General features: G+C 38.5%; 4 protein-coding genes across 9 annotated transcripts; 3 read left to right on the plus strand and 1 right to left on the minus strand.

Moving 5' to 3' along the window:
• The first annotated feature begins 267 nt into the window (after positions 1 to 267).
• LOC120003005 (flavonol synthase/flavanone 3-hydroxylase-like) lies at positions 268 to 2,543 on the plus strand. The gene is made up of 3 exons (XM_038851890.1): positions 268 to 756; positions 1,035 to 1,362; positions 2,091 to 2,543. Exons 1-3 carry the CDS (start codon positions 287 to 289, stop codon positions 2,301 to 2,303), a joined length of 1,011 nt encoding a protein of 336 aa, XP_038707818.1. The 5' UTR covers positions 268 to 286; the 3' UTR covers positions 2,304 to 2,543.
• A 425-nt stretch (positions 2,544 to 2,968) lies between these two features.
• Positions 2,969 to 5,426, plus strand: LOC120001450 (50S ribosomal protein L15-like). The gene is made up of 4 exons (XM_038849784.1): positions 2,969 to 3,430; positions 4,043 to 4,126; positions 4,198 to 4,287; positions 5,053 to 5,426. Exons 1-4 carry the CDS (start codon positions 3,056 to 3,058, stop codon positions 5,314 to 5,316), a joined length of 813 nt encoding a protein of 270 aa, XP_038705712.1. The 5' UTR covers positions 2,969 to 3,055; the 3' UTR covers positions 5,317 to 5,426.
• Positions 5,345 to 10,670, plus strand: LOC120001451 (translation factor GUF1 homolog, chloroplastic-like). 4 transcript variants are annotated; one of them, XM_038849788.1, is made up of 9 exons: positions 5,552 to 6,209; positions 6,291 to 6,372; positions 6,470 to 6,637; positions 6,835 to 6,921; positions 7,367 to 7,423; positions 7,668 to 7,741; positions 8,342 to 8,763; positions 8,967 to 9,057; positions 9,717 to 10,670. In XM_038849788.1, the coding sequence occupies exons 3-7, from the start codon at positions 6,509 to 6,511 to the stop codon at positions 8,346 to 8,348; spliced, it is 354 nt and encodes a 117-aa protein (XP_038705716.1). In that variant the 5' UTR covers positions 5,552 to 6,209; positions 6,291 to 6,372; positions 6,470 to 6,508; the 3' UTR covers positions 8,349 to 8,763; positions 8,967 to 9,057; positions 9,717 to 10,670. The 4 variants fall into 4 exon arrangements, with proteins under 4 accessions (XP_038705715.1, XP_038705716.1, XP_038705713.1 ...); XM_038849787.1 differs by lacking the exons at positions 5,552 to 6,209; positions 9,717 to 10,670 and adding an exon at positions 5,345 to 5,404 and having other exon boundaries at positions 8,967 to 9,710; XM_038849785.1 differs by lacking the exon at positions 9,717 to 10,670 and having other exon boundaries at positions 8,967 to 9,710.
• A 1,202-nt stretch (positions 10,671 to 11,872) lies between these two features.
• Positions 11,873 to 17,815, minus strand: LOC120001629 (MACPF domain-containing protein At4g24290-like). Of its 3 annotated transcripts, none has more exons than XM_038850034.1 (8): positions 17,369 to 17,815; positions 16,347 to 16,585; positions 15,882 to 16,083; positions 14,677 to 14,742; positions 14,291 to 14,480; positions 13,604 to 13,767; positions 12,652 to 13,363; positions 11,873 to 12,209 (listed from the first exon to the last, which is right to left on the minus strand). In XM_038850034.1, exons 1-7 carry the CDS (start codon positions 17,648 to 17,650, stop codon positions 12,680 to 12,682), a joined length of 1,827 nt encoding a protein of 608 aa, XP_038705962.1. In that variant the 5' UTR covers positions 17,651 to 17,815; the 3' UTR covers positions 11,873 to 12,209; positions 12,652 to 12,679. The 3 variants fall into 3 exon arrangements, with proteins under 3 accessions (XP_038705962.1, XP_038705961.1, XP_038705960.1); XM_038850033.1 differs by lacking the exon at positions 11,873 to 12,209 and adding an exon at positions 12,254 to 12,536; XM_038850032.1 differs by lacking the exon at positions 11,873 to 12,209 and having other exon boundaries at positions 12,425 to 13,363.
• Between the last annotated feature and the right edge of the window lie 347 nt (positions 17,816 to 18,162).

Raw genomic sequence — 18,162 nt, forward strand, 5'->3', positions numbered from 1 at the left:
ATTGCGTTTCTCATTTATGGGACTAAAAACACGGACACGTGAGAGAGAAAAATTAGGTTCACTCCCCACTCTCCCTTAATTTTGGTGCACACGTTAATCCATGCCCAACCATGCCCTCTATGTGGATGGTAGGTCTTACAACCGATCACAAATCCTCCACGTCTCCTCCTACAACTTCTCACGTACACACGCACACACATATATGTATATGTATATGTATATATATTATACATGCATGCTCGATCAGACAAACAAAACAAAGATTCCGCAAAAAAAAAGAAAATTTATGGAGGTAGAGAGAGTGCAGGCCATAGCTTATTTATCTATAGCTAAGGATACAATCCCGGCAGATTTCATTAGGCCGGAAAATGAACAACCTGCGATAACCACATTTCACGGTCCGCTACCTGAGATCCCAACCATTGATTTGAATGACCCTGATCAAGAAAAGGTTGTCCGTCTGATTTCTGATGCCAGCAGAGACTGGGGGATCTTCCAGGTTGTGAATCATGGAATACCTAGTGATCTTATATCTAAATTACAGTGCGTTGGGAAGGAATTCTTTGAGCTGCCACAAGAGGAGAAGGAGAAGTACGCTAGGCCTAATGATGCCAAAGACATTGAAGGTTATGGAAACAAACTTCAGAAAGGAAATGGCGACGCAAAGAAGGCTTGGGTTGATCATCTTTTCCACAGGGTTTGGCCTCCTTCTCGCATTAATTACCAGTTTTGGCCCCAAACCCCGCCTTCTTACAGGTCAATATAGGTTCTTATGTTCTTTTCATTTCGGGAATTCTCCCATGCGGAGTTAAAAGTAGGTTCTTAAAATGCGGATCTATGTTTTCACCATTGATTTGAAACATAAACGAGACCCAAAGCGGTGAACCCTACTTATCATTTTAGTTAACCACGCCCTCAAAAAATATCCTCATTTTAGGTTCTTTTAAGTCCACAAGAGATCGATAATTCCTTGCTTTTCATTTATATTATCATTCATATTGATCATGTCGATATATATCTATGATATGTTGCAGAGAAGTGAACGAGGAGTATGCGAAACAGACGAGGGAGGTGGCGGACAAGCTGTTCAAAAGCTTGTCATTAGGGTTAGGGGTTGAGGGGAATGTGTTGAAGGAAGCGTTAGGAGGGGAGGAATTGGAGTATATGATGAAGATCAACTATTACCCACCATGTCCTCGTCCGGATCTGGCTCTGGGAGTGGTGGCCCACACCGATCTCTCCTGCATCACCATTCTTGTGCCGAATGAGGTTCCGGGATTGCAGGTGTTCAAGGACGACCATTGGATCGATGCCAAGTACATTCCCAACGCTCTGATCATCCACATCGGAGACCAAATTGAGGTTAATTAATTAATTAATATTTTCATTTATTGATATTTATTTATGACATTAGTTTTTTTTTAATTTTTTTTTCTCTGTTATGGGTTCATTTATGAAGTTAAGTTTCTTTTAGTAAAATTACTAGGAAATTAATTATGCAATAAAAAATGAAGAAAAACTGTCCTACACTCCTCTACTTCTATTAATTTCTGAATTATGTTATAAAATATCTTTGATTCCATACATGTGAATGTGTAGGCTTAATGACTGAATTTTCCAAAAAATGGCTTTTTCATGTACTAGTCATTTCCTCAACCACCACCGTGTCTGGCACGCAATATATTGATGGTGTCCAAAATTAATGGCCATTATCTCTGTCTGTTTGGAGTTGTTCATAATACAAACATTTTTCTAGGAAAACAAACAGGGCCTTAATTGAGTTTTTTTTTTTTCCCCTCTAAACTAACACTTTTGAAAATTCTAATTACCAAAATAATTTTTTTTTATCAAAATAACATAATGCGCTACTCCAAATAGTTCATTATGTCTAATGTGCTAGTGAGAGTAGCACATTCCGACAAAACTCTCTAAATAAAATAAAAAAAATTCCAATTTATTTTTAATCAATTAAATCATTTATATCTTTTTCTATTTAATTCATTCCTTAAATTTATATGTGAAAATGACTACCACTTAGTCGAGAGCCTTAGATTCCATTGACGTTGACTACAAATTATCATTGTTCGTAGATTCTCAGCAATGGAAAATACAAGGCAGTGTTGCACAGAACAACGGTAGACAAAGATAGAACAAGAATGTCGTGGCCGGTTTTCCTGGAGCCACCTGCAGATCTGGTTGTAGGTCCTCTACCTCAGCTTGTAACCCAAGACAATTCTCCCAAGTACAAGGCCAAGAAATTCAAGGATTACGCTTACTGTAAACTCAACAAGCTTCCTCAGTAGAATTATTGATTTGATTATTATCGTAATAATTTTAAATTATATTGACAAATAAGGCATGCTTGCCATTTTTTTTCAATTTCTAATAGTAACCATTAATTTAAGACTATGCTACTGTTTTTTTAATACTTAATTAATTAATTAATATGTGCTAGAGTTAATAGAGATTTATGTAATTTTGCAACAGTAATAATGTTGTTGTACACCAAATCAAATTTTCACTCCAGGAAATCGCCAAATTTTCTGGAGGTCACAGATTCATTTTTTGAAAATAATTTTTCTTTTTCATATTATTTGAAGGAAAAGTTTGAGTACTCTTGTCTGATCTCAATCCCACATGTGAAAAATTCATACACGAAAGTTGTTTATCTTTTTTTTAATCACTGCTCACTTGTATGGACTTGTGAATTAAGCCGGGTCCATGTGCTAATCACTAGACTAGCCTGCACGTTTCAATTACATATTTGGGCCTTCTGAGTTGGACGTAAGCCCATGGAAATTCCTCCCATCTCAGCAGTCAGCACGCCACTCATGAATGAAAGGATGTAGACCGGGCTCATCATGTCACTCGGGCCCAGTATAACCCAATGGGCTGGTCTAAGCTGTGCAAGTCAAACGGTTATAATAACAACGGCTCTCTCAATTTACGTGCAATTCCATGAGATGAAATGAAATGCTGAAACCCTAAAACCCAAAATGGTGAACGCCAACACCAGAAACCCCTAAAATCCAATAACGGAAAAGACGAGACGACGATGCTAGTGATCAGAAGACTCACAACTTCACTCATCAGCCACGCGAAGCAGCCGATTTTCACTTCTGTACAGAACCCACTCCATTTGCAATCTCTACAATCCCGTCAATGCCCTTACCCGGGAAACGGATTCCTTTCGGGTCTTAGGCCATACAGTCTGTTGAGCCTGAATGATCTGAGAGACAAGGTCCCCAGAAAGCAGAAGACGAGGAAAGGCCGTGGTATTGGGTCTGGGAAGGGAAAGACTGCAGGGAGGGGTCACAAGGGCCAGAGAGCCCGAAAGGGCATAAAGTTGGGTTTCGAAGGTGGGCAGACCCCTATGCGTCGCCGCTTGCCCAAGCGTGGCTTCAAGAATCCCTTCAGCCTCACTTTTCAGGTACCATTTTCAGGTCACTTCTTTCCTTAATTGTTTTTTTGGTATGTTTTTGATCGATATTTGCTTTGATTATGTTTTGATACTGAGATTGTGGCTTGTTTGGGGTTGAGACATTGGTGGAAATGAAGGGGAACATGAGGTGCCTGCTCTTTCTTAATCAACATTTATTTTAAGAATGGCTATTAATGAAAAACTAGCTCAATTAGAATAACAAGAATGCACATGTTAGCTTTGCAGGAGATTTCAATATACTATGCATAGCAGCTTTAGATATTGACAGTTTTAAAAGGTGAGATCAGGAATTATTAATTTTGTGTTTCCCTTGGGTGACCAGGACCATGTTGTTTGCTTTCACCTTATTTGTTGGGACTTGGGAGATGAAAGAGCTTGTTGGGCATGGCAGTAGGAATTTGAGTCTTTTGTGTTCTTGGGGATCAAAGACTCAGAAAGTCTTTCTAATCTGGAAATAATTGTCTGCTTTTTTGCTTTTCTTGAAACCAAAGAGAGAGAGAGAGAGAAGAAACAACAATGGAATTGATACCAAACAGGCACTAATAGTTTTTCTGTAGTTGTTTGGTTTCCTATTAGTTGACTTTCCTTGTCTCCTTGTAGCCTGTAGGTTTGGGGAAGATTGCAAAGCTTATAAATTCTGGGAAGATAGATTCGCATGAATTGATCACAATGAAAACTCTCAAGGTATGTTAACTGTCTTCTCCGGCCTCTTTATCCACTGGCTCTACTTTTCATGATTTTCTCTGGTATTCTAGGATACTGGGGCCATAGGGAAGCAGATAAAAGATGGTGTGAGGCTGATGGGACGTGGCGCTGAACAGATCCAGTGGCCAATTCATCTGGAGGTAAATGAACTCAACTTATTATTTGAAGCATCCTTCTCTCTTCGAAAGGCAGAAGTGTAATCGTTATGTAAGAGAAGGCATACAGAAACAAGGAACCACAAGGGTGCAGCCCCCCTCCCCTTTTACAAAATAACTTATTTTTTTGACAACTATTCCAATAACAGTAATTCTTGAACAATGTATCCTGTGATTCATTCGTGGATGTTTCTTCTCATTTGAAAGCCTCCTATTGTTTTTTCTTGCCACTCTATCCAATGAATAGCCAAAGCCCCCTTGTTCCTTAATTGCCCATTTGCAATGAAGAAGAAGCCTCTTTTCTCATGAAGGAAACAACTATCAACTAGAACTATGTCTCTCATTTTAAGATGGTCTATTGCAAGTATCTTCTCCCAATGGCCAATGTGGCTCCTCTAACAAAATAATAGACCTTTATGGGAACTATGCCTCTCTAATCTCTATCCATTTTATTTCTTTATGAAAAAATAATCTTCCAGCTTACCTCTTACATTTTTGTGATTTTGTGTCAAATTATCTTTATGAAGATGGTCTTTCAGTAATTGAGTTCTCAGCAGTGGTTTTAAACTATTGATAGTGTCCTAGAATTACCCATATGGCCATATGACTGTGTAGTTTACTTGTTTAGAAGATACATTCTGATTAAGATATGGATATTTGATATTTAGCACTAAACTGTATGTGATTTAGAGAATATACTTTGATCTCTTCTCCATGCGAGAAAAGCTACTCTAATGGCGAAAATTCCAGGTCTCGAGGGTGACTGTTAGGGCAAAGGAAGCTGTTGAGGCAGCGGGTGGTTCAGTTAGAAGAGTTTATTACAACAAGTTGGGCTTCCGGGCATTGCTGACGCCTGAGTGGTTTGAAAAGAAGGGCAGATTGTTGCCAAGAGCAGCCCGACCACCACCAAAACAGAGAGATAAAGTTGATAGCATTGGTCGCTTGCCTGCTCCGACAAAACCTATTTTATTTTTCAGTGACCAAAATGATTCAACGTCCCCTTCTCCTTCCTGAATCCTGATATGTGATGCATCATTGTTCAAACAAAGTACTCATTCTACACTTGCTTGCTTTCACTGTCAACTTCCCCGCCAATAAAAAAGTGAGTCGAATTTATTTTTTTATTTACTTGTATATAATGTACATTAGTCGAAGTGGCGCGGAGGAATATGGTCGCGCGGTAGACAGATGGAGCAGACTGTTGAGGCTCTGGAAATAGTCGGCGTAGTCGGTGGCGGCGAGGAGTCGTCTTCTCCTCCTCCTGCATTTTGGACCTTTCGGGAACTTGAGAACTAATAATTGCTATACCTTCATTCTATATCGGTTGCAATGCTGGGTCCTGATCTATGCCTATCGCCGGTGCTGGCGCCGTCATTTGCTCGCTTTGGCATCCTCGTGATCAGAGGGTTTGCGAAAGATCAAAGTTGAGTAGAAGTATATTAGCCGTAGGATTTCTTTTATTTACATCCGACGGCTAAGATTAAAAATAATTGGCAATAAACCCTAAAAAGATGATGTCCGTCAGCCTAATGGTCCTATTAGGGTTTTGGGCTTGAAAGCGTCCAAGCCCATTTTTTTGGCTTAAAACGAACGGTCGCATAAGTGGCTTTTAAAATCTTAGAGCCGCTAACCGACTCTGCCAATTGCCAAACATGGCCTAAGTGCCTAACCTCTCTCTTCCCCCGCCAACGGCACTCCTCTTTCCAACAATAAAACCTCCAGTGCTTCCCCGTATCAGAAGAAGATCGCTCTATCTGTCAGAGTCGCCTTCTCTCTGGACTCCTTCCCCCATTCTCTGTTTCTCTTCCTCCGCCAGGCTTCCCGTACTCTGTCACTCGACTAGCGTTAGCGTCCCCGTCTATGACGCTGAATTCGCCTCCCGAGTCGGCCAGGATCGTCTGTTGAAGGTTTTTATTTTATTCTTCGCTTTGTTAGGTCATACCTTACATGCGTGTGGTACGGATTACGTGTTTTACTGTGCGTCACAGGTTCCCGTCTCGAACATCAGAAATTTCTGCACATTGATCATGGAAAATCAACTTTGGCCGATAAAATTGCTTCAGATGACGGGTACTGTGCAGACCAGAGAGATGAAGGATCTTCTGTTGAAGGTTTTTATTTTATTCTTCGCTTTGTTAGGTCATACCTTACATGCGTGTTCTCACAGGATCCCGTCTCGAACATCAGAAATTTCTCCACATTGATCATGGAAAATCAACTTTGGCCGATAAAATTGCTTCAGATGACGGGTACTGTCCAGACCAGAGAGATGAAGGAGCAGTTTCTTGATAACATGGATCGGGAGAGAGAAAGAGGCATCACTATCAAACTACAGGTCGCCTACTAAGTTTTCTTTTCTAATTTTTGATCGAGGAATCTTGTTAACTTTTTCAAACCATCTGCTGCGCGCTTGTTTCATGACCTGCCTGGCTGCCTTGATGAAATCAAAACTTTCTTGTTCGGATCTAATTATTTTTGTGTTAAAAAGAAAAGAAAGGATGAGAAAATTCAACATTGTCTTATTTGTGGCAGGCTGCTCGAATGTGCCATATGTTTCGTAATGATCCTTATTGCCTGAATTTAATCGATACTCCTGGTCATGTGGACTTCTTCTATCAGGTATGTCAGTTAGGTTTGCAACTAGTTAGCTTTAGTAGATGCACTTATCTTGTTTATGGTGATGAGAACATAAATTAAGGTTTGAACATTTTCTTTAACTGGATCAGTGAGAAGTGTCCTAGGAAATTAGAAGCAATTATGGAATCCTTCTATGGAAAGATTCCTCTAATTATACAACTTTTGGACTTGAATGCAAAGAAAGGGATATTCTCGTGTAGGAGCATGTCAATTGGAGTAGTTAGAACTTCTTTTGTCTTTTAGGAGGCTCCCTAAGCGGTATATTATTGATTGCTAACAAGTTCCAATCACAATATTTCCCCTGCTCATCTTAATCATAGTAATCATACAGGTGTGTAGCCCTAGTTTGTCTACCTGACATATTTTACTTGAAATTTGAAAATGAAAGATGCTGTTGTTAATTTTTGTTTTCCTTATCTTTGTAAAGGTTTCCCGTTCTGTTGCGGCTTGTGAAGGTGCTCTTCTTGTTGTAGATGCTTCTCAGGTGAATATTGATCTTCCCTCAACGTTGCATTACTCTGATGCTCTCTCTCTCTCTCTCTCTCTCTCTTTCTTTCCAGTTAATAAGCAATGGCTTTCAGGCATGCGGCGATTCTAAATGTCATGTATTTGTTACATGAATACACAATATAGCTTAAATTTTTTGAGCTTTTCATGTGACTTTTAGCTGCTTTGGTACTGAGATTATGACTGTACTGTAGCTTGTATATTAAGAAATTATCTTATAGGGAGTGGAAGCACAGGCATTGGCTAATGTTTATTTGGCTTTGGAGAACAACCTAGAGATCATCCCTGTAAGGCTGTAAGTGAAACTTGACTTATATATTTGACTTTTATGTTCTTTTAGGAGTCTCAAATATCTATGTTTCCATATTCCTTTTTTTTTTTTTTTTTTTTTTTTTCTTTCTTTCTTGAAATGCTTCTACACATGAAATATGATGATTTATTTCTATTGTTTCCTTTCAGAAATGTATGGAGGGATTTTGCACTATCATTATTTATTCTTTGAACACTGTTATGCTGCTTTATAACAGCACAGTACCCCAATGGCTTTGACCCACAAGACATGCAAATAATTCCATGATTCCTCATATATATGAAACATGCAGGCAGAAATAATTTGATGCCCATCACTGTCAATATTTTGCTTTTGTATAATATGGCACTGAACTCTATAATTATTATTGTTAAACTCATGGAGCAGGATTTTGTAGCTACAAGCGATAATTTTTTTTTAATTTACACCGATTATCTGTTTTCTTTGTTGCGTGCACAACAAAAGTACAAAATCTTTTTACTAGGCTTTTGTTCAATTTTATTTCCTTTTTTCATAGATTGGTAAAATACTTTACTACGACGCATGGGTATGAGTTTTTTAAGACGCTATTTTCACTTGTTACAGGTTTTAAACAAAATAGATCTTCCCGGAGCTGAACCAGATCGCGTTGCACCTGAGATTGAAGAGTTTGGTGGACAAAAAGAAGGGCTTATAGTTTATAATGGGTGCTTGTAGTTTGTATTCCATTTACCGAATAGTTTCACGAAAGAAAAACATAGGGAAAGTGTCTTATAATGACAATATCTTCTTTCCATCTAGTGTTTTTGCTTTGGGCAGGGTTCTCCACGGTTGGAATAGACGGGTAACTTCCTATTCATGACCATTGACCAAGAAGTACTGGATTCTCTTTCAGATAGGTCCTAAAAGGCGAAGGAGGGCTAGAATGCCAACAGGCGTCTTTTCAGACAGAAATGTGAAAGTTGACACGTGTATTTACATAGGTTGTTGGTTTAGATTGCAGCAATGCATTACTCTTCTCTGCAAAGGTTAGTTCTTATCTTATCTTCTTTTTCTTTTTTTTTACCTTTCTTCAAGGAGTTTACAGCATACTTCTGTATTAGATGGCTATAACTTTTACATGTTATGCATTTGCTTTTGGTGAGTAATACCACAGAGATTCTATTCGAACAATTTTAAATTCCTTTTTTGGCTATTATTGTCTTCAGTATATAGTTCTTTCTTTATGCAGTGTGTATGTGTGCTATGATTCGGGGAGGAGGAGGATCTCCTTGTGTTTATATACATGTGAGGAGATGCTGAAACATTGGGGCTCTTTGCAGGTAAACAAACATGTAATTAGGAGGGTTTAGATGTACAAATCTTCTTTGCTCTCTCAAGAACCAGGATCAGGACGTGGCAACTCAATTTTAGAACTATTCGAGGACACAGTCTGCTGGAAAAAAACATAGTTTACAATGTACTACATAGACGATAGTAACCATTTTCTCTCTCAGAAGGTGGCAGTTCTCTTTTAAAACTATTTCAAGAACTCTCATCTCCTGAAAAAACATCATGTGTTAAAATATTTACGTAATATACAGTTGGGTCATGCTACGAGTCTATGACTCTCTCTCATCATTTGAGAGAGGTTGTTTTGTGTAGTTTGAACTTGTGAGGCTTTACACTACTCCAAGGCTTGCAATTCATGGTCATTAGTGACAAAGTGTTGCGTTAATATATGATTGGGGTGAAATGGAAAAAGTGAGGTGGGAGAAGAAAGAGTCTATTTATTGTAGCCTGCAAATGAAAACAAGTAAAAAAGACTTTTTAAGTTATTGCCACATAAAGATAATTTTGGATCATGTGATCATCAGATGACCTTCACAAGACATATATAAAGATATACGTGTGGATGTATATTCTCGGTGAGCGATTTTTGTTGCCATTGTCTTCAAAATTTATGGTATTTTGGTGGCTATTTGTGATCTATGAATTGCAGGCATGCATTGGTTCAAAGGTGATTGCTAGTGAACCTTTGTGTCTGCCGTAAGGAAGGATATTTTGTTTAAGTACTATGGTATGACAGTAATTCCTTTTTTTCCTGCTATTTTCAGCATATATTTGGACATATTTGCCATTTTGAAGAAGTGTAATTATGAAAACTAGTTCACGCAAGAGTTCATCCTCACAGCATGCATAATTCAGTAAAATTTGTACTCCTAGCATGTATGCTTATTGGGTGTATTAACTATTCCTAATGTTTTTGTACATTCACCTCATAATTGCTTCCTTCATTTCATGGCTGACTATCTTCCTCCACAAACTACTATCACACCCAAACCTCTGATAGCATAAGTGCCCCTGGATGTACCTTATTGTATAACATAACTGTTGCTCTAAGGAGCTCTTGTGATGGTCTGCTCCTTATCTCTTGCACAAGATGCAAGATTCGATTTTCCTCTCCTTCCAAAAATTAACAACATAACACATGACCTGTTGAGGAAAAAAAGCATGATGATTGCTCTTTTTTCTCTGTATTCTTGTAGGTGGGGACATCACAAGGAAGAAGAAACTGCTTGCAAAAAACAGATAATCCTATTTTAACTGCTAGAGAAATAATAATAAGACCGTTAAGAACTTGCTGTGGTGCTCGTTCTTTAATTTACTTTAATCTATTTTCTTCTCTCTTTTTTAACTGTATGGTTCCAGATTAGGGATAAGCTGATTGCAGTCTCAGATTTTAACGCATGTTGGAAACCATTTTGTGTCCTCTTAGATGATGTTAAAGTTTGGTTTCCTCTTTCTTGATGGGAATTTTTGAAATTTTTTGGGGACCCTAAATTGTTTCCGCCTAATGTTCATTTGATTGCTAAATAATTAAACGTCAGTAGGAGGTGGTCACCTAGTCTTTTATCATTTAGGTTGCATTGTAGACTGTTTTCTACCATCTGAAATCTACTCCTCTGCTACAGCTTTTATTTCTAAAAGGAGGGGGGGGGGGGGGGGGGGGGGGGGAGAGAGAGAGAGAGAGAGAACACGATAGGAGGCATTTCATCGTTTTGATTTTAAGCTGCCCGATCTTGGTGACCTTTAGTTGCTGCTACTTTCTTTTTTGTGATAATTACCTCTAGTTGCTATTGGTGGGCCTCTTCGCCTCTTTAAAACACTCAAAGATAAGGGATCTTTATTAAAGCAAAATGCATGCATTTTTGAAGTTTTAAGTTGCGGTTACATTCCATGATTTTGCATAACATGTATGGAGAAATGGCGATTACCTGATCTCATCTTGGCCAGGGGGTCTGTACTTTCGTCAGTGGTTCCTCTTTATCATAAATTTCATGAAGTTAAGTAGTTCCATATGAGTATTTGTTTATGTGAAGATGTACGATTCTATGGTTTGCATTTTTTTTGTAAAATGACTTCTGAAATTGCATACGCATATTCCAATCTGCATGTTACTGTTAATTCTTAGTGGAGACGATTTCAGAGATGCCAATTGACACTTGAAAAGGAGGTGTTATAATCTGAAACGCCTTGTGAATAATCTTTTGAAACACCTTGTTGGTGGTGAGTAAATTTGATGATGGTTCTAGGTGGGTAAAACTGTAAAGAGGCATGCGCAGGTTTGATATTTTCTCTGGTATAGTTAATTATATGCTATGCGAAAATAGAAACAGATAATTAAATGCAAGAAGCAATTACTTTGATCTGAGAGGGGAGGGGTGATTGTTTCCTACCCAAGTGCTCCATTTTCTAGTGACTAGCAGCTTAGAAATGGAGCTGTTTTTCGGCCTGGCGCAGGCTATAAAAATCTCTATGCCCGGTATATATGGCTGGGCCAAACAGTTGAGGCCGACCTTTCGAATGAGGCTTGATATATTCTCCTTAAAGTTTAAATTTTAAAATATGCTTAAAAAGCTCTAGGCCGGGCTTTAAGAACAAACTCAATTCTGGCCGGCCCAAGAATAAGAGACGACAATTTTGAAACCTGGGCCCGGCCCATAGGTCTGAAATTGTTGCGCAAGCCTATTCTCTTACCGTGCCCGATTATGCGGGCTTCTGGCCTGATGATCGGTTAGAAAATCACACATCCAGCTTAGAAATGGAGCCGCTCTCGGGCCTAATGCGGGCCACAAATATCTTTATGACCAGTTGTTTGGGCCGAGCCTAACTTTTTGGGCAACCTTTCAAATGAGGCCGGGCCCATGTATAAAAGCTCTTTAAATTTTCAAATATGCATAGAAAGTGCGGGCCGAGCCAAGTTTTAATACAAACTCAAGTTCGTGATTTAGATTCGACGACAATGCTGAAAGCTGGGCTCGACCCACAGGTCTGAAAAGGCTGCGCAAGCCTATACTTTTACCGGGCCCGATGATAAGCTGTTAGATCCAGCTTAAAATGGAGCTGCTTTTGGGCCATAGAAATCTCTCTGCCCAATTGTCCGGTATCTTGGCCTCGGCCCATCGGTTTAGGCCAACCTTTCTGATGAGTCCTGGCCCATGTATAAATATTATTTATTAAATAATCTTTAAAATATGCTTGAAGCGCCCTGGCAGGCCGGGCTTTAAGAACAAACTCAAGTCCGGCCCAAAATTAAGATCCCACTTTCTGAAACCTGGGCCCGGCCCACAGGTCTTAAATGGCTGCCTAGGAATACACTTTTACCGGGCCCGAATCATGGGGTTCGGGCCTGATGATCAGCTGTTAGAAATAACACATCCACCAACCTGAAGAGGGGTTGGAGAGACGGAAAAAACTTCCCCAAAAACCCTTAACCAAATTCTAAACAACTTTTCAATGAAAACATTCAAATAAGCACCTGCATATGCATGAGAGATTTACATCAACCAAAAACACAGAAAAATAACAGAGCTATACGCAAACAGAATATTTGAGAAAGCCCACCTGCGGGAAGCTGGGGATGTAAGTCTTACCTGAGCTCTTCTGCCACTCAGTAAGTACTTAGAACTCCATTGACACATCATCAGGCAAAACCGTACTCAAAAGAGAATACTTGACACGGAGAGAAATTTTGCCCTTCTCTACATGAAGCTTTGCACCGGATACAACCCAGTATCCTGGTGAATCTAGCGGTCCTCTTGTCATCTCTGTTGTGTCAACAAATCTTAGAAGTTTAGTAGCCTGGGCAGGCACCGGAGGTCCTTCCGGGTAGAGAGCTGAGTTTATGTTCACGTCAAGTGGTGGTGGAGTCTGTTTTTGAGCAGTTGAGAAACGAGTGCTAATCAGGGTTGAGATGATTCCAGATTTCTGGGCCAAACCTGGGGAGCCATCCCACTCGGTCCTCCTCACAGTTGCTGCGCTAATAACTTTAGAGAATTGCAGCCGTAGGAACAAAACTTTCTTAAGGCTGGAGTCTCCAACCTCAAAGTGAGCACCAGTGACTATCGATAGATCCTCATCGGACTCAACTGGGGCTGTACAGATATGAGAAAAGCTCTTCCACTGAACCTTCTCATAGTACCTTCGGTCGTTTGATGGATGGGAGATGCTTCCATTTGGCTCATCCTCAAGTTGAAAACTATTTGGCAGTGAGGAAAGGTGCTGCAAGTGAATTGCTAAGCAGTTGTTTCTTTTCCCTTCTAAATACAACCTAACCCCAGTCACTGGTTTCTTACCAACTTCTACCTGTCATGTAATCCATCAATAGGGAAATTAGGAAACAATAGTAGATGGGGACCACGTATTCTGAATATATAAAGAGAAAAGAAAAAGTCCGGTGGGGGTGGGGGATCAGCCTAAATATGCAGCATAGGTTTGGGTTTTGGATTTTGGAGAAACAACTTAAGTGAGTTTACAAATAAATTTTGAGATGTTAACATGAAAACTACATGTCAGTGGAAGGTAAGGTGTTGAGAAAGAACATACTGGTATTGTATTAACATATAACTTGGGACCCATGAAGCTCAATTGCAAGGACGCACTACTTTGTCTTTTATCAGGACCAACTGCAAGCTCACCAAACACAGGCGCCCAATGCTTTGGAAGCTGAAACTCCAAAAATTGGTGTAGTTCTTCAATTGGGGGCTTATCTTCACTCCATAAACATGTCAGACATGAGACAACAATGGTTTAGATTTTCTCACTATCACAAGTAACTTTCAGCTAAAAAACTATGAACTAGCACTTATTACAAAATCTATAAAGTTAAACAATCGATAAAATAAAGACTCGGTTTAAGTTTAATCAGAAGGATGCAAATGAAGTTTAGTGGTTTTGCACGGGCGTTTATGTTCTTCGTGGGATGACTCGATCTTCTTCCAGAGAATATTATATTTGCATCACCAAATCTTATTTTTGAACTACTCGAGAAGACCATATGTTTTTTGATTGACCTGCATTTTCAGCTTTAAAGATTTGACAGAATCCCAACGAGCAAGCATGTTCTATTTTGCATAGAACTTTATCACAAACAAGGCCTAAATACGAGCATTTATGAATTATCATGAACAATGCCTAAAATGTGCCTCAGAAATCATCCAAATGCCAAATGCTAACCCTAGACTTTCTTCAAATTATTAAATCGCACAAAATGAGATAAAGTTTGAGGCTTACAACGAAGATAGAGATTAATGGCATGGGTCAGATATCCACTCCCATGAATTCCACTCAATAATGATATGATTGGGATGAAGGACATTGACACGACATCAGGCTCAGACTGCACAGTATGACACCAGTCGTCGTGGGATGAACTTTTTTCTGATCCACCTTTCCTTTTGCACATGAATTTCATATCCTGAGACTGTGGTACACAATAGACATAAGTTGGGGAAAAATAGAACCAGCTCCATATCATACAAAAAAGAATGAGCACGAAAAAATCTACCAGCAGCTACATCAACCATAGCAGTTGGATATGGTGCACGTACACAAAGTTTGCATAGCTGGTTAAAATGCAATGAAAAATCAATTTATCTTAAGATTTATTCGCAAAATACCTCCATATGGGAGTAAGAACCAGATGAAAATGGGTCCACCAGGGCAAGTCCTTGCTCCTTAGCAAACTGAAACAAAATCATGACAGGATTTAATCTACCTTCACAGCATATATATCAAATGCACTTCCAATTCTTTCAATTGTTAAAACGACATAGTAAAACATATGATTTGTTCAAAATTATATATACAATGCTTCCTTTCATTGAACCAGATTAACAAGAAACTATTTGCAACCAGATTCAGTAAATCAACTTAATTGATTAAGAAATGGAAGGAGAATTCCTTCTAATAACTCGTCGTGGAGAAAGGAACAACTTGAAACCAAGCCCGAAAATAATTTATTGTCTAACAGCCTCATGTTAGATTATAACTACTTGTTTCTAGCAAATGGATATCAATGGCAACAACAATCCACCAAAAGAACTGCTAATGGCAAAAATATGATAAGAATTAAAAAAAAGAAAAGAAAAAGAAGAAGAAGAAGACGACCCAACCAAAGGTTACGCGTTCAATCACTTAGTAATTAGTATAGAACTACTTTCCAGAATTGCCCATTATTTTATGTTAGTTTGCGGATGCCTACATATCATTTTTACTTCAGATAAGCAAAAGAATAGGACGATAGTGAAAGAAAAACTCTGAAAAAGATATTTCCAAGCTAAACATTATCATGAGACATTTAAAAGGACGAAAAAGATTGACCAAGAATTTTAAATGACTGGGGTAAGGAGTATCAGACATGGCAGCTACTGAGCTACAATGAGTTAATGTAAACCCTTAACACATAAAATCTTAGAAGGCAGTAACAAGTTTCATGGTTCTCACATTACATGCATTACATGCAAATACGTAAACTTGTCAGGATAGCTCCATAACTTGTAACAGAGGTCACATTGCCTAAAATGAAATGCTAGTGTCTGTCAACAACTCAAAGGAATTTCATATTATTATTCCACGAACAGAAGCTCAGCAGCAAGTCACATGGAACCTTTGAAATTTTATTAGAACCTCTCTAATTATATCAAATTTTAGAAATTGCTCTGATTCTTATTTTTGATACTGCTTATTTTGGGATACTAAACCACTTACATACTTAATGACATACATTTAAAAACTCCCATAAATCAACATCAAAAATATCTCTTCACCTCCTTATATAAAAGTAGCAACTATATTCATACAAACTAAAAATTTGAAGCTTCACCTTCGCCCTCTCTCGTAATTTATCGGAGTTTCTGGAATACCGTCCAGTTCCATCTAGGAGTATCTTATCTGCCATCTCCTTCAATTTTTTTTGTACATCCACTGGCTCAACCAGTGATGGATACTGCTGCTTCACATATATGACATCTTTTCCCCCCATCCGCACACCAACAATGACATGGGTACCATATTTCTCAATAAACCTGAATTGACAGCAAAGTATTATTTCAGTACATTAGGGAGGGTTATGCATATTTTGATTCCAAAAAGAATAGATAAATGCAAAACAAACTGCAAACCAAGTTGATATTTATAGCTGCAAATAATAGTAAACAGGGAAGCAAATACTAAATGTAACACCAGTAGGAGACCGTAAATTATGCATAGTTTTATTTCAACTAAAATAATGTAATAATGTAATGGTGTACGTTACATGAAAATGTTGTTTCAAAAGCATAGAACCTACTTTGCCAGAGCAGCAGGATCCCATGAGGATGGCACAGCTTGTTTGATGTGATCACAAAGCACTGCCTGGGATTTTTCTAGAGCAATATTGTAAAGCGTGATGAAGACACCATCAAAAGCAAGGGTTTTAGTGTTGGCAGCATCTTTCTGCCAAATTCCAGTGAACTCAAATGCAGCATTGAAATGACCTGATGGAATTTTTCCAGAAGTAGATAGCTCCTGGTTGAACTGCTCAGACATCTACAACAAAGATAAAAGAGAATGAAATTAAAAGAATGCCTAAGATCAAGAGAACATGATACCAGAATCAAGCTACTAGCGCTAAATATAGCATCTCAAGATCAAAATTTCCCAGATTTTAGAATCACTTTTACCCGACAACAAGGACAGAGAATTTTCCCTTCCCCCTAAACCTCTAACAAATGAAAGAAGCTAGTTAAACAGTGGCTTACTAATAAATAAGAGTGGCTTGGGGATGATTCCAGTGGTTGCATGAATTTTCACAATCCTTCCATTCTCCTTTTAGTCTGTTCAGTTTAGTTTGGAATGGAATAATGCCATAATTCTGTTTTGGTCTTAAAGTTGATAGGTTAATTGACTAGGATAAAATCCAAACGTTTGAAGTCAGATTTCTTGAGGATTTAAAAACCACATCAATAAACTTCTTAATTCGTACTAGTACAATATCACAAAACTACGTTTACAAGAAATTGCAAGTTGCAACCCTAATGATTTGAGACCAAAATCTGACAAGAATTTCCATTCAGATTCCATTTCTAACAAAGTAATCAGGATAAATTCCATCGTGCTTATTAATTAATTAGCACGAAACTCAGCTGTAATTATTCAAATTTAATAGAACAAAATCCACGAATATTCCTCATAAAAGCTCTGATAATGATAAAAGCAAGTAATTACTAGCTCCATCTACCTCAAACCGATCAATCTTTGCAGTTTAATAATCATCTCGAGTTCTCAATATATGCATCACACACGCATCGTTAACGAAAAAGGAAATAATACCTGTTGAAAAGAAAGAATATCAGATCTTAGTCTGGAGCGCTCTCCTTTATCGCACTTGATAGACTTCGAAACATTCGGAATGGAAACACCGCCACCGTTTCCACCACCGACAACGCCAGAACAAGGGATCGTGATGTCACGAACTCGAGAATCATCGATTGATATCAAACGCGAAGAGTTCCACTTGCAGTACTTGAGGCGTAAATCCTCGGTGAGATCGTATCCTAGACCAATACATTTCACGGCTGCCTCTGCAGCTCTCTTAGCAGCCTCTGTCGCCATGAATTTATCAAATCATCATCATCATCATCGCAGCTCTTCTTCTTTTGTAGATTAGCAAAAAAGCACAAAGGTTGTTTGTTGCTTCTGTTCGTGAAGTTATTGGGTAGGTGAAGATGGAGTCAAAGCCTCAAATGCCGCCTCTTGCCTGTTTCTTTGATTGTTTCTTCCGCGCCTATACTGACGATATTATTTTATCACATTACCAAACATTTTTTTTTTCAAAAAACACTCAGTTCATAATAATAATAATAATAATAATAACAAATTAACAATCAAATCATGCTCCTCGACCACACCTGAGCCACTAGTTAGAGTGGTAAGCATAGTATGTATCATTATGGTGATGAGGATTCGAATCTCCCTCATTCGTTTAAAAAAGAAAAAGTTCATTCTTTGCCCATGATCTCATCCTCTAGGACACAGCTAATCGATTAACCGATGGTTTAGCTTCGGTTAGACTTTGATTCTGTAACCACAATCATATTATGGGTAGAGGTGTAAATGGTCAATTT

Source organism: Tripterygium wilfordii, chromosome 7 (genome assembly GCF_013401445.1).
Source record: "Tripterygium wilfordii isolate XIE 37 chromosome 7, ASM1340144v1, whole genome shotgun sequence".
In the NCBI taxonomy this organism is placed as follows: Eukaryota; Viridiplantae; Streptophyta; class Magnoliopsida; order Celastrales; family Celastraceae; genus Tripterygium; species Tripterygium wilfordii.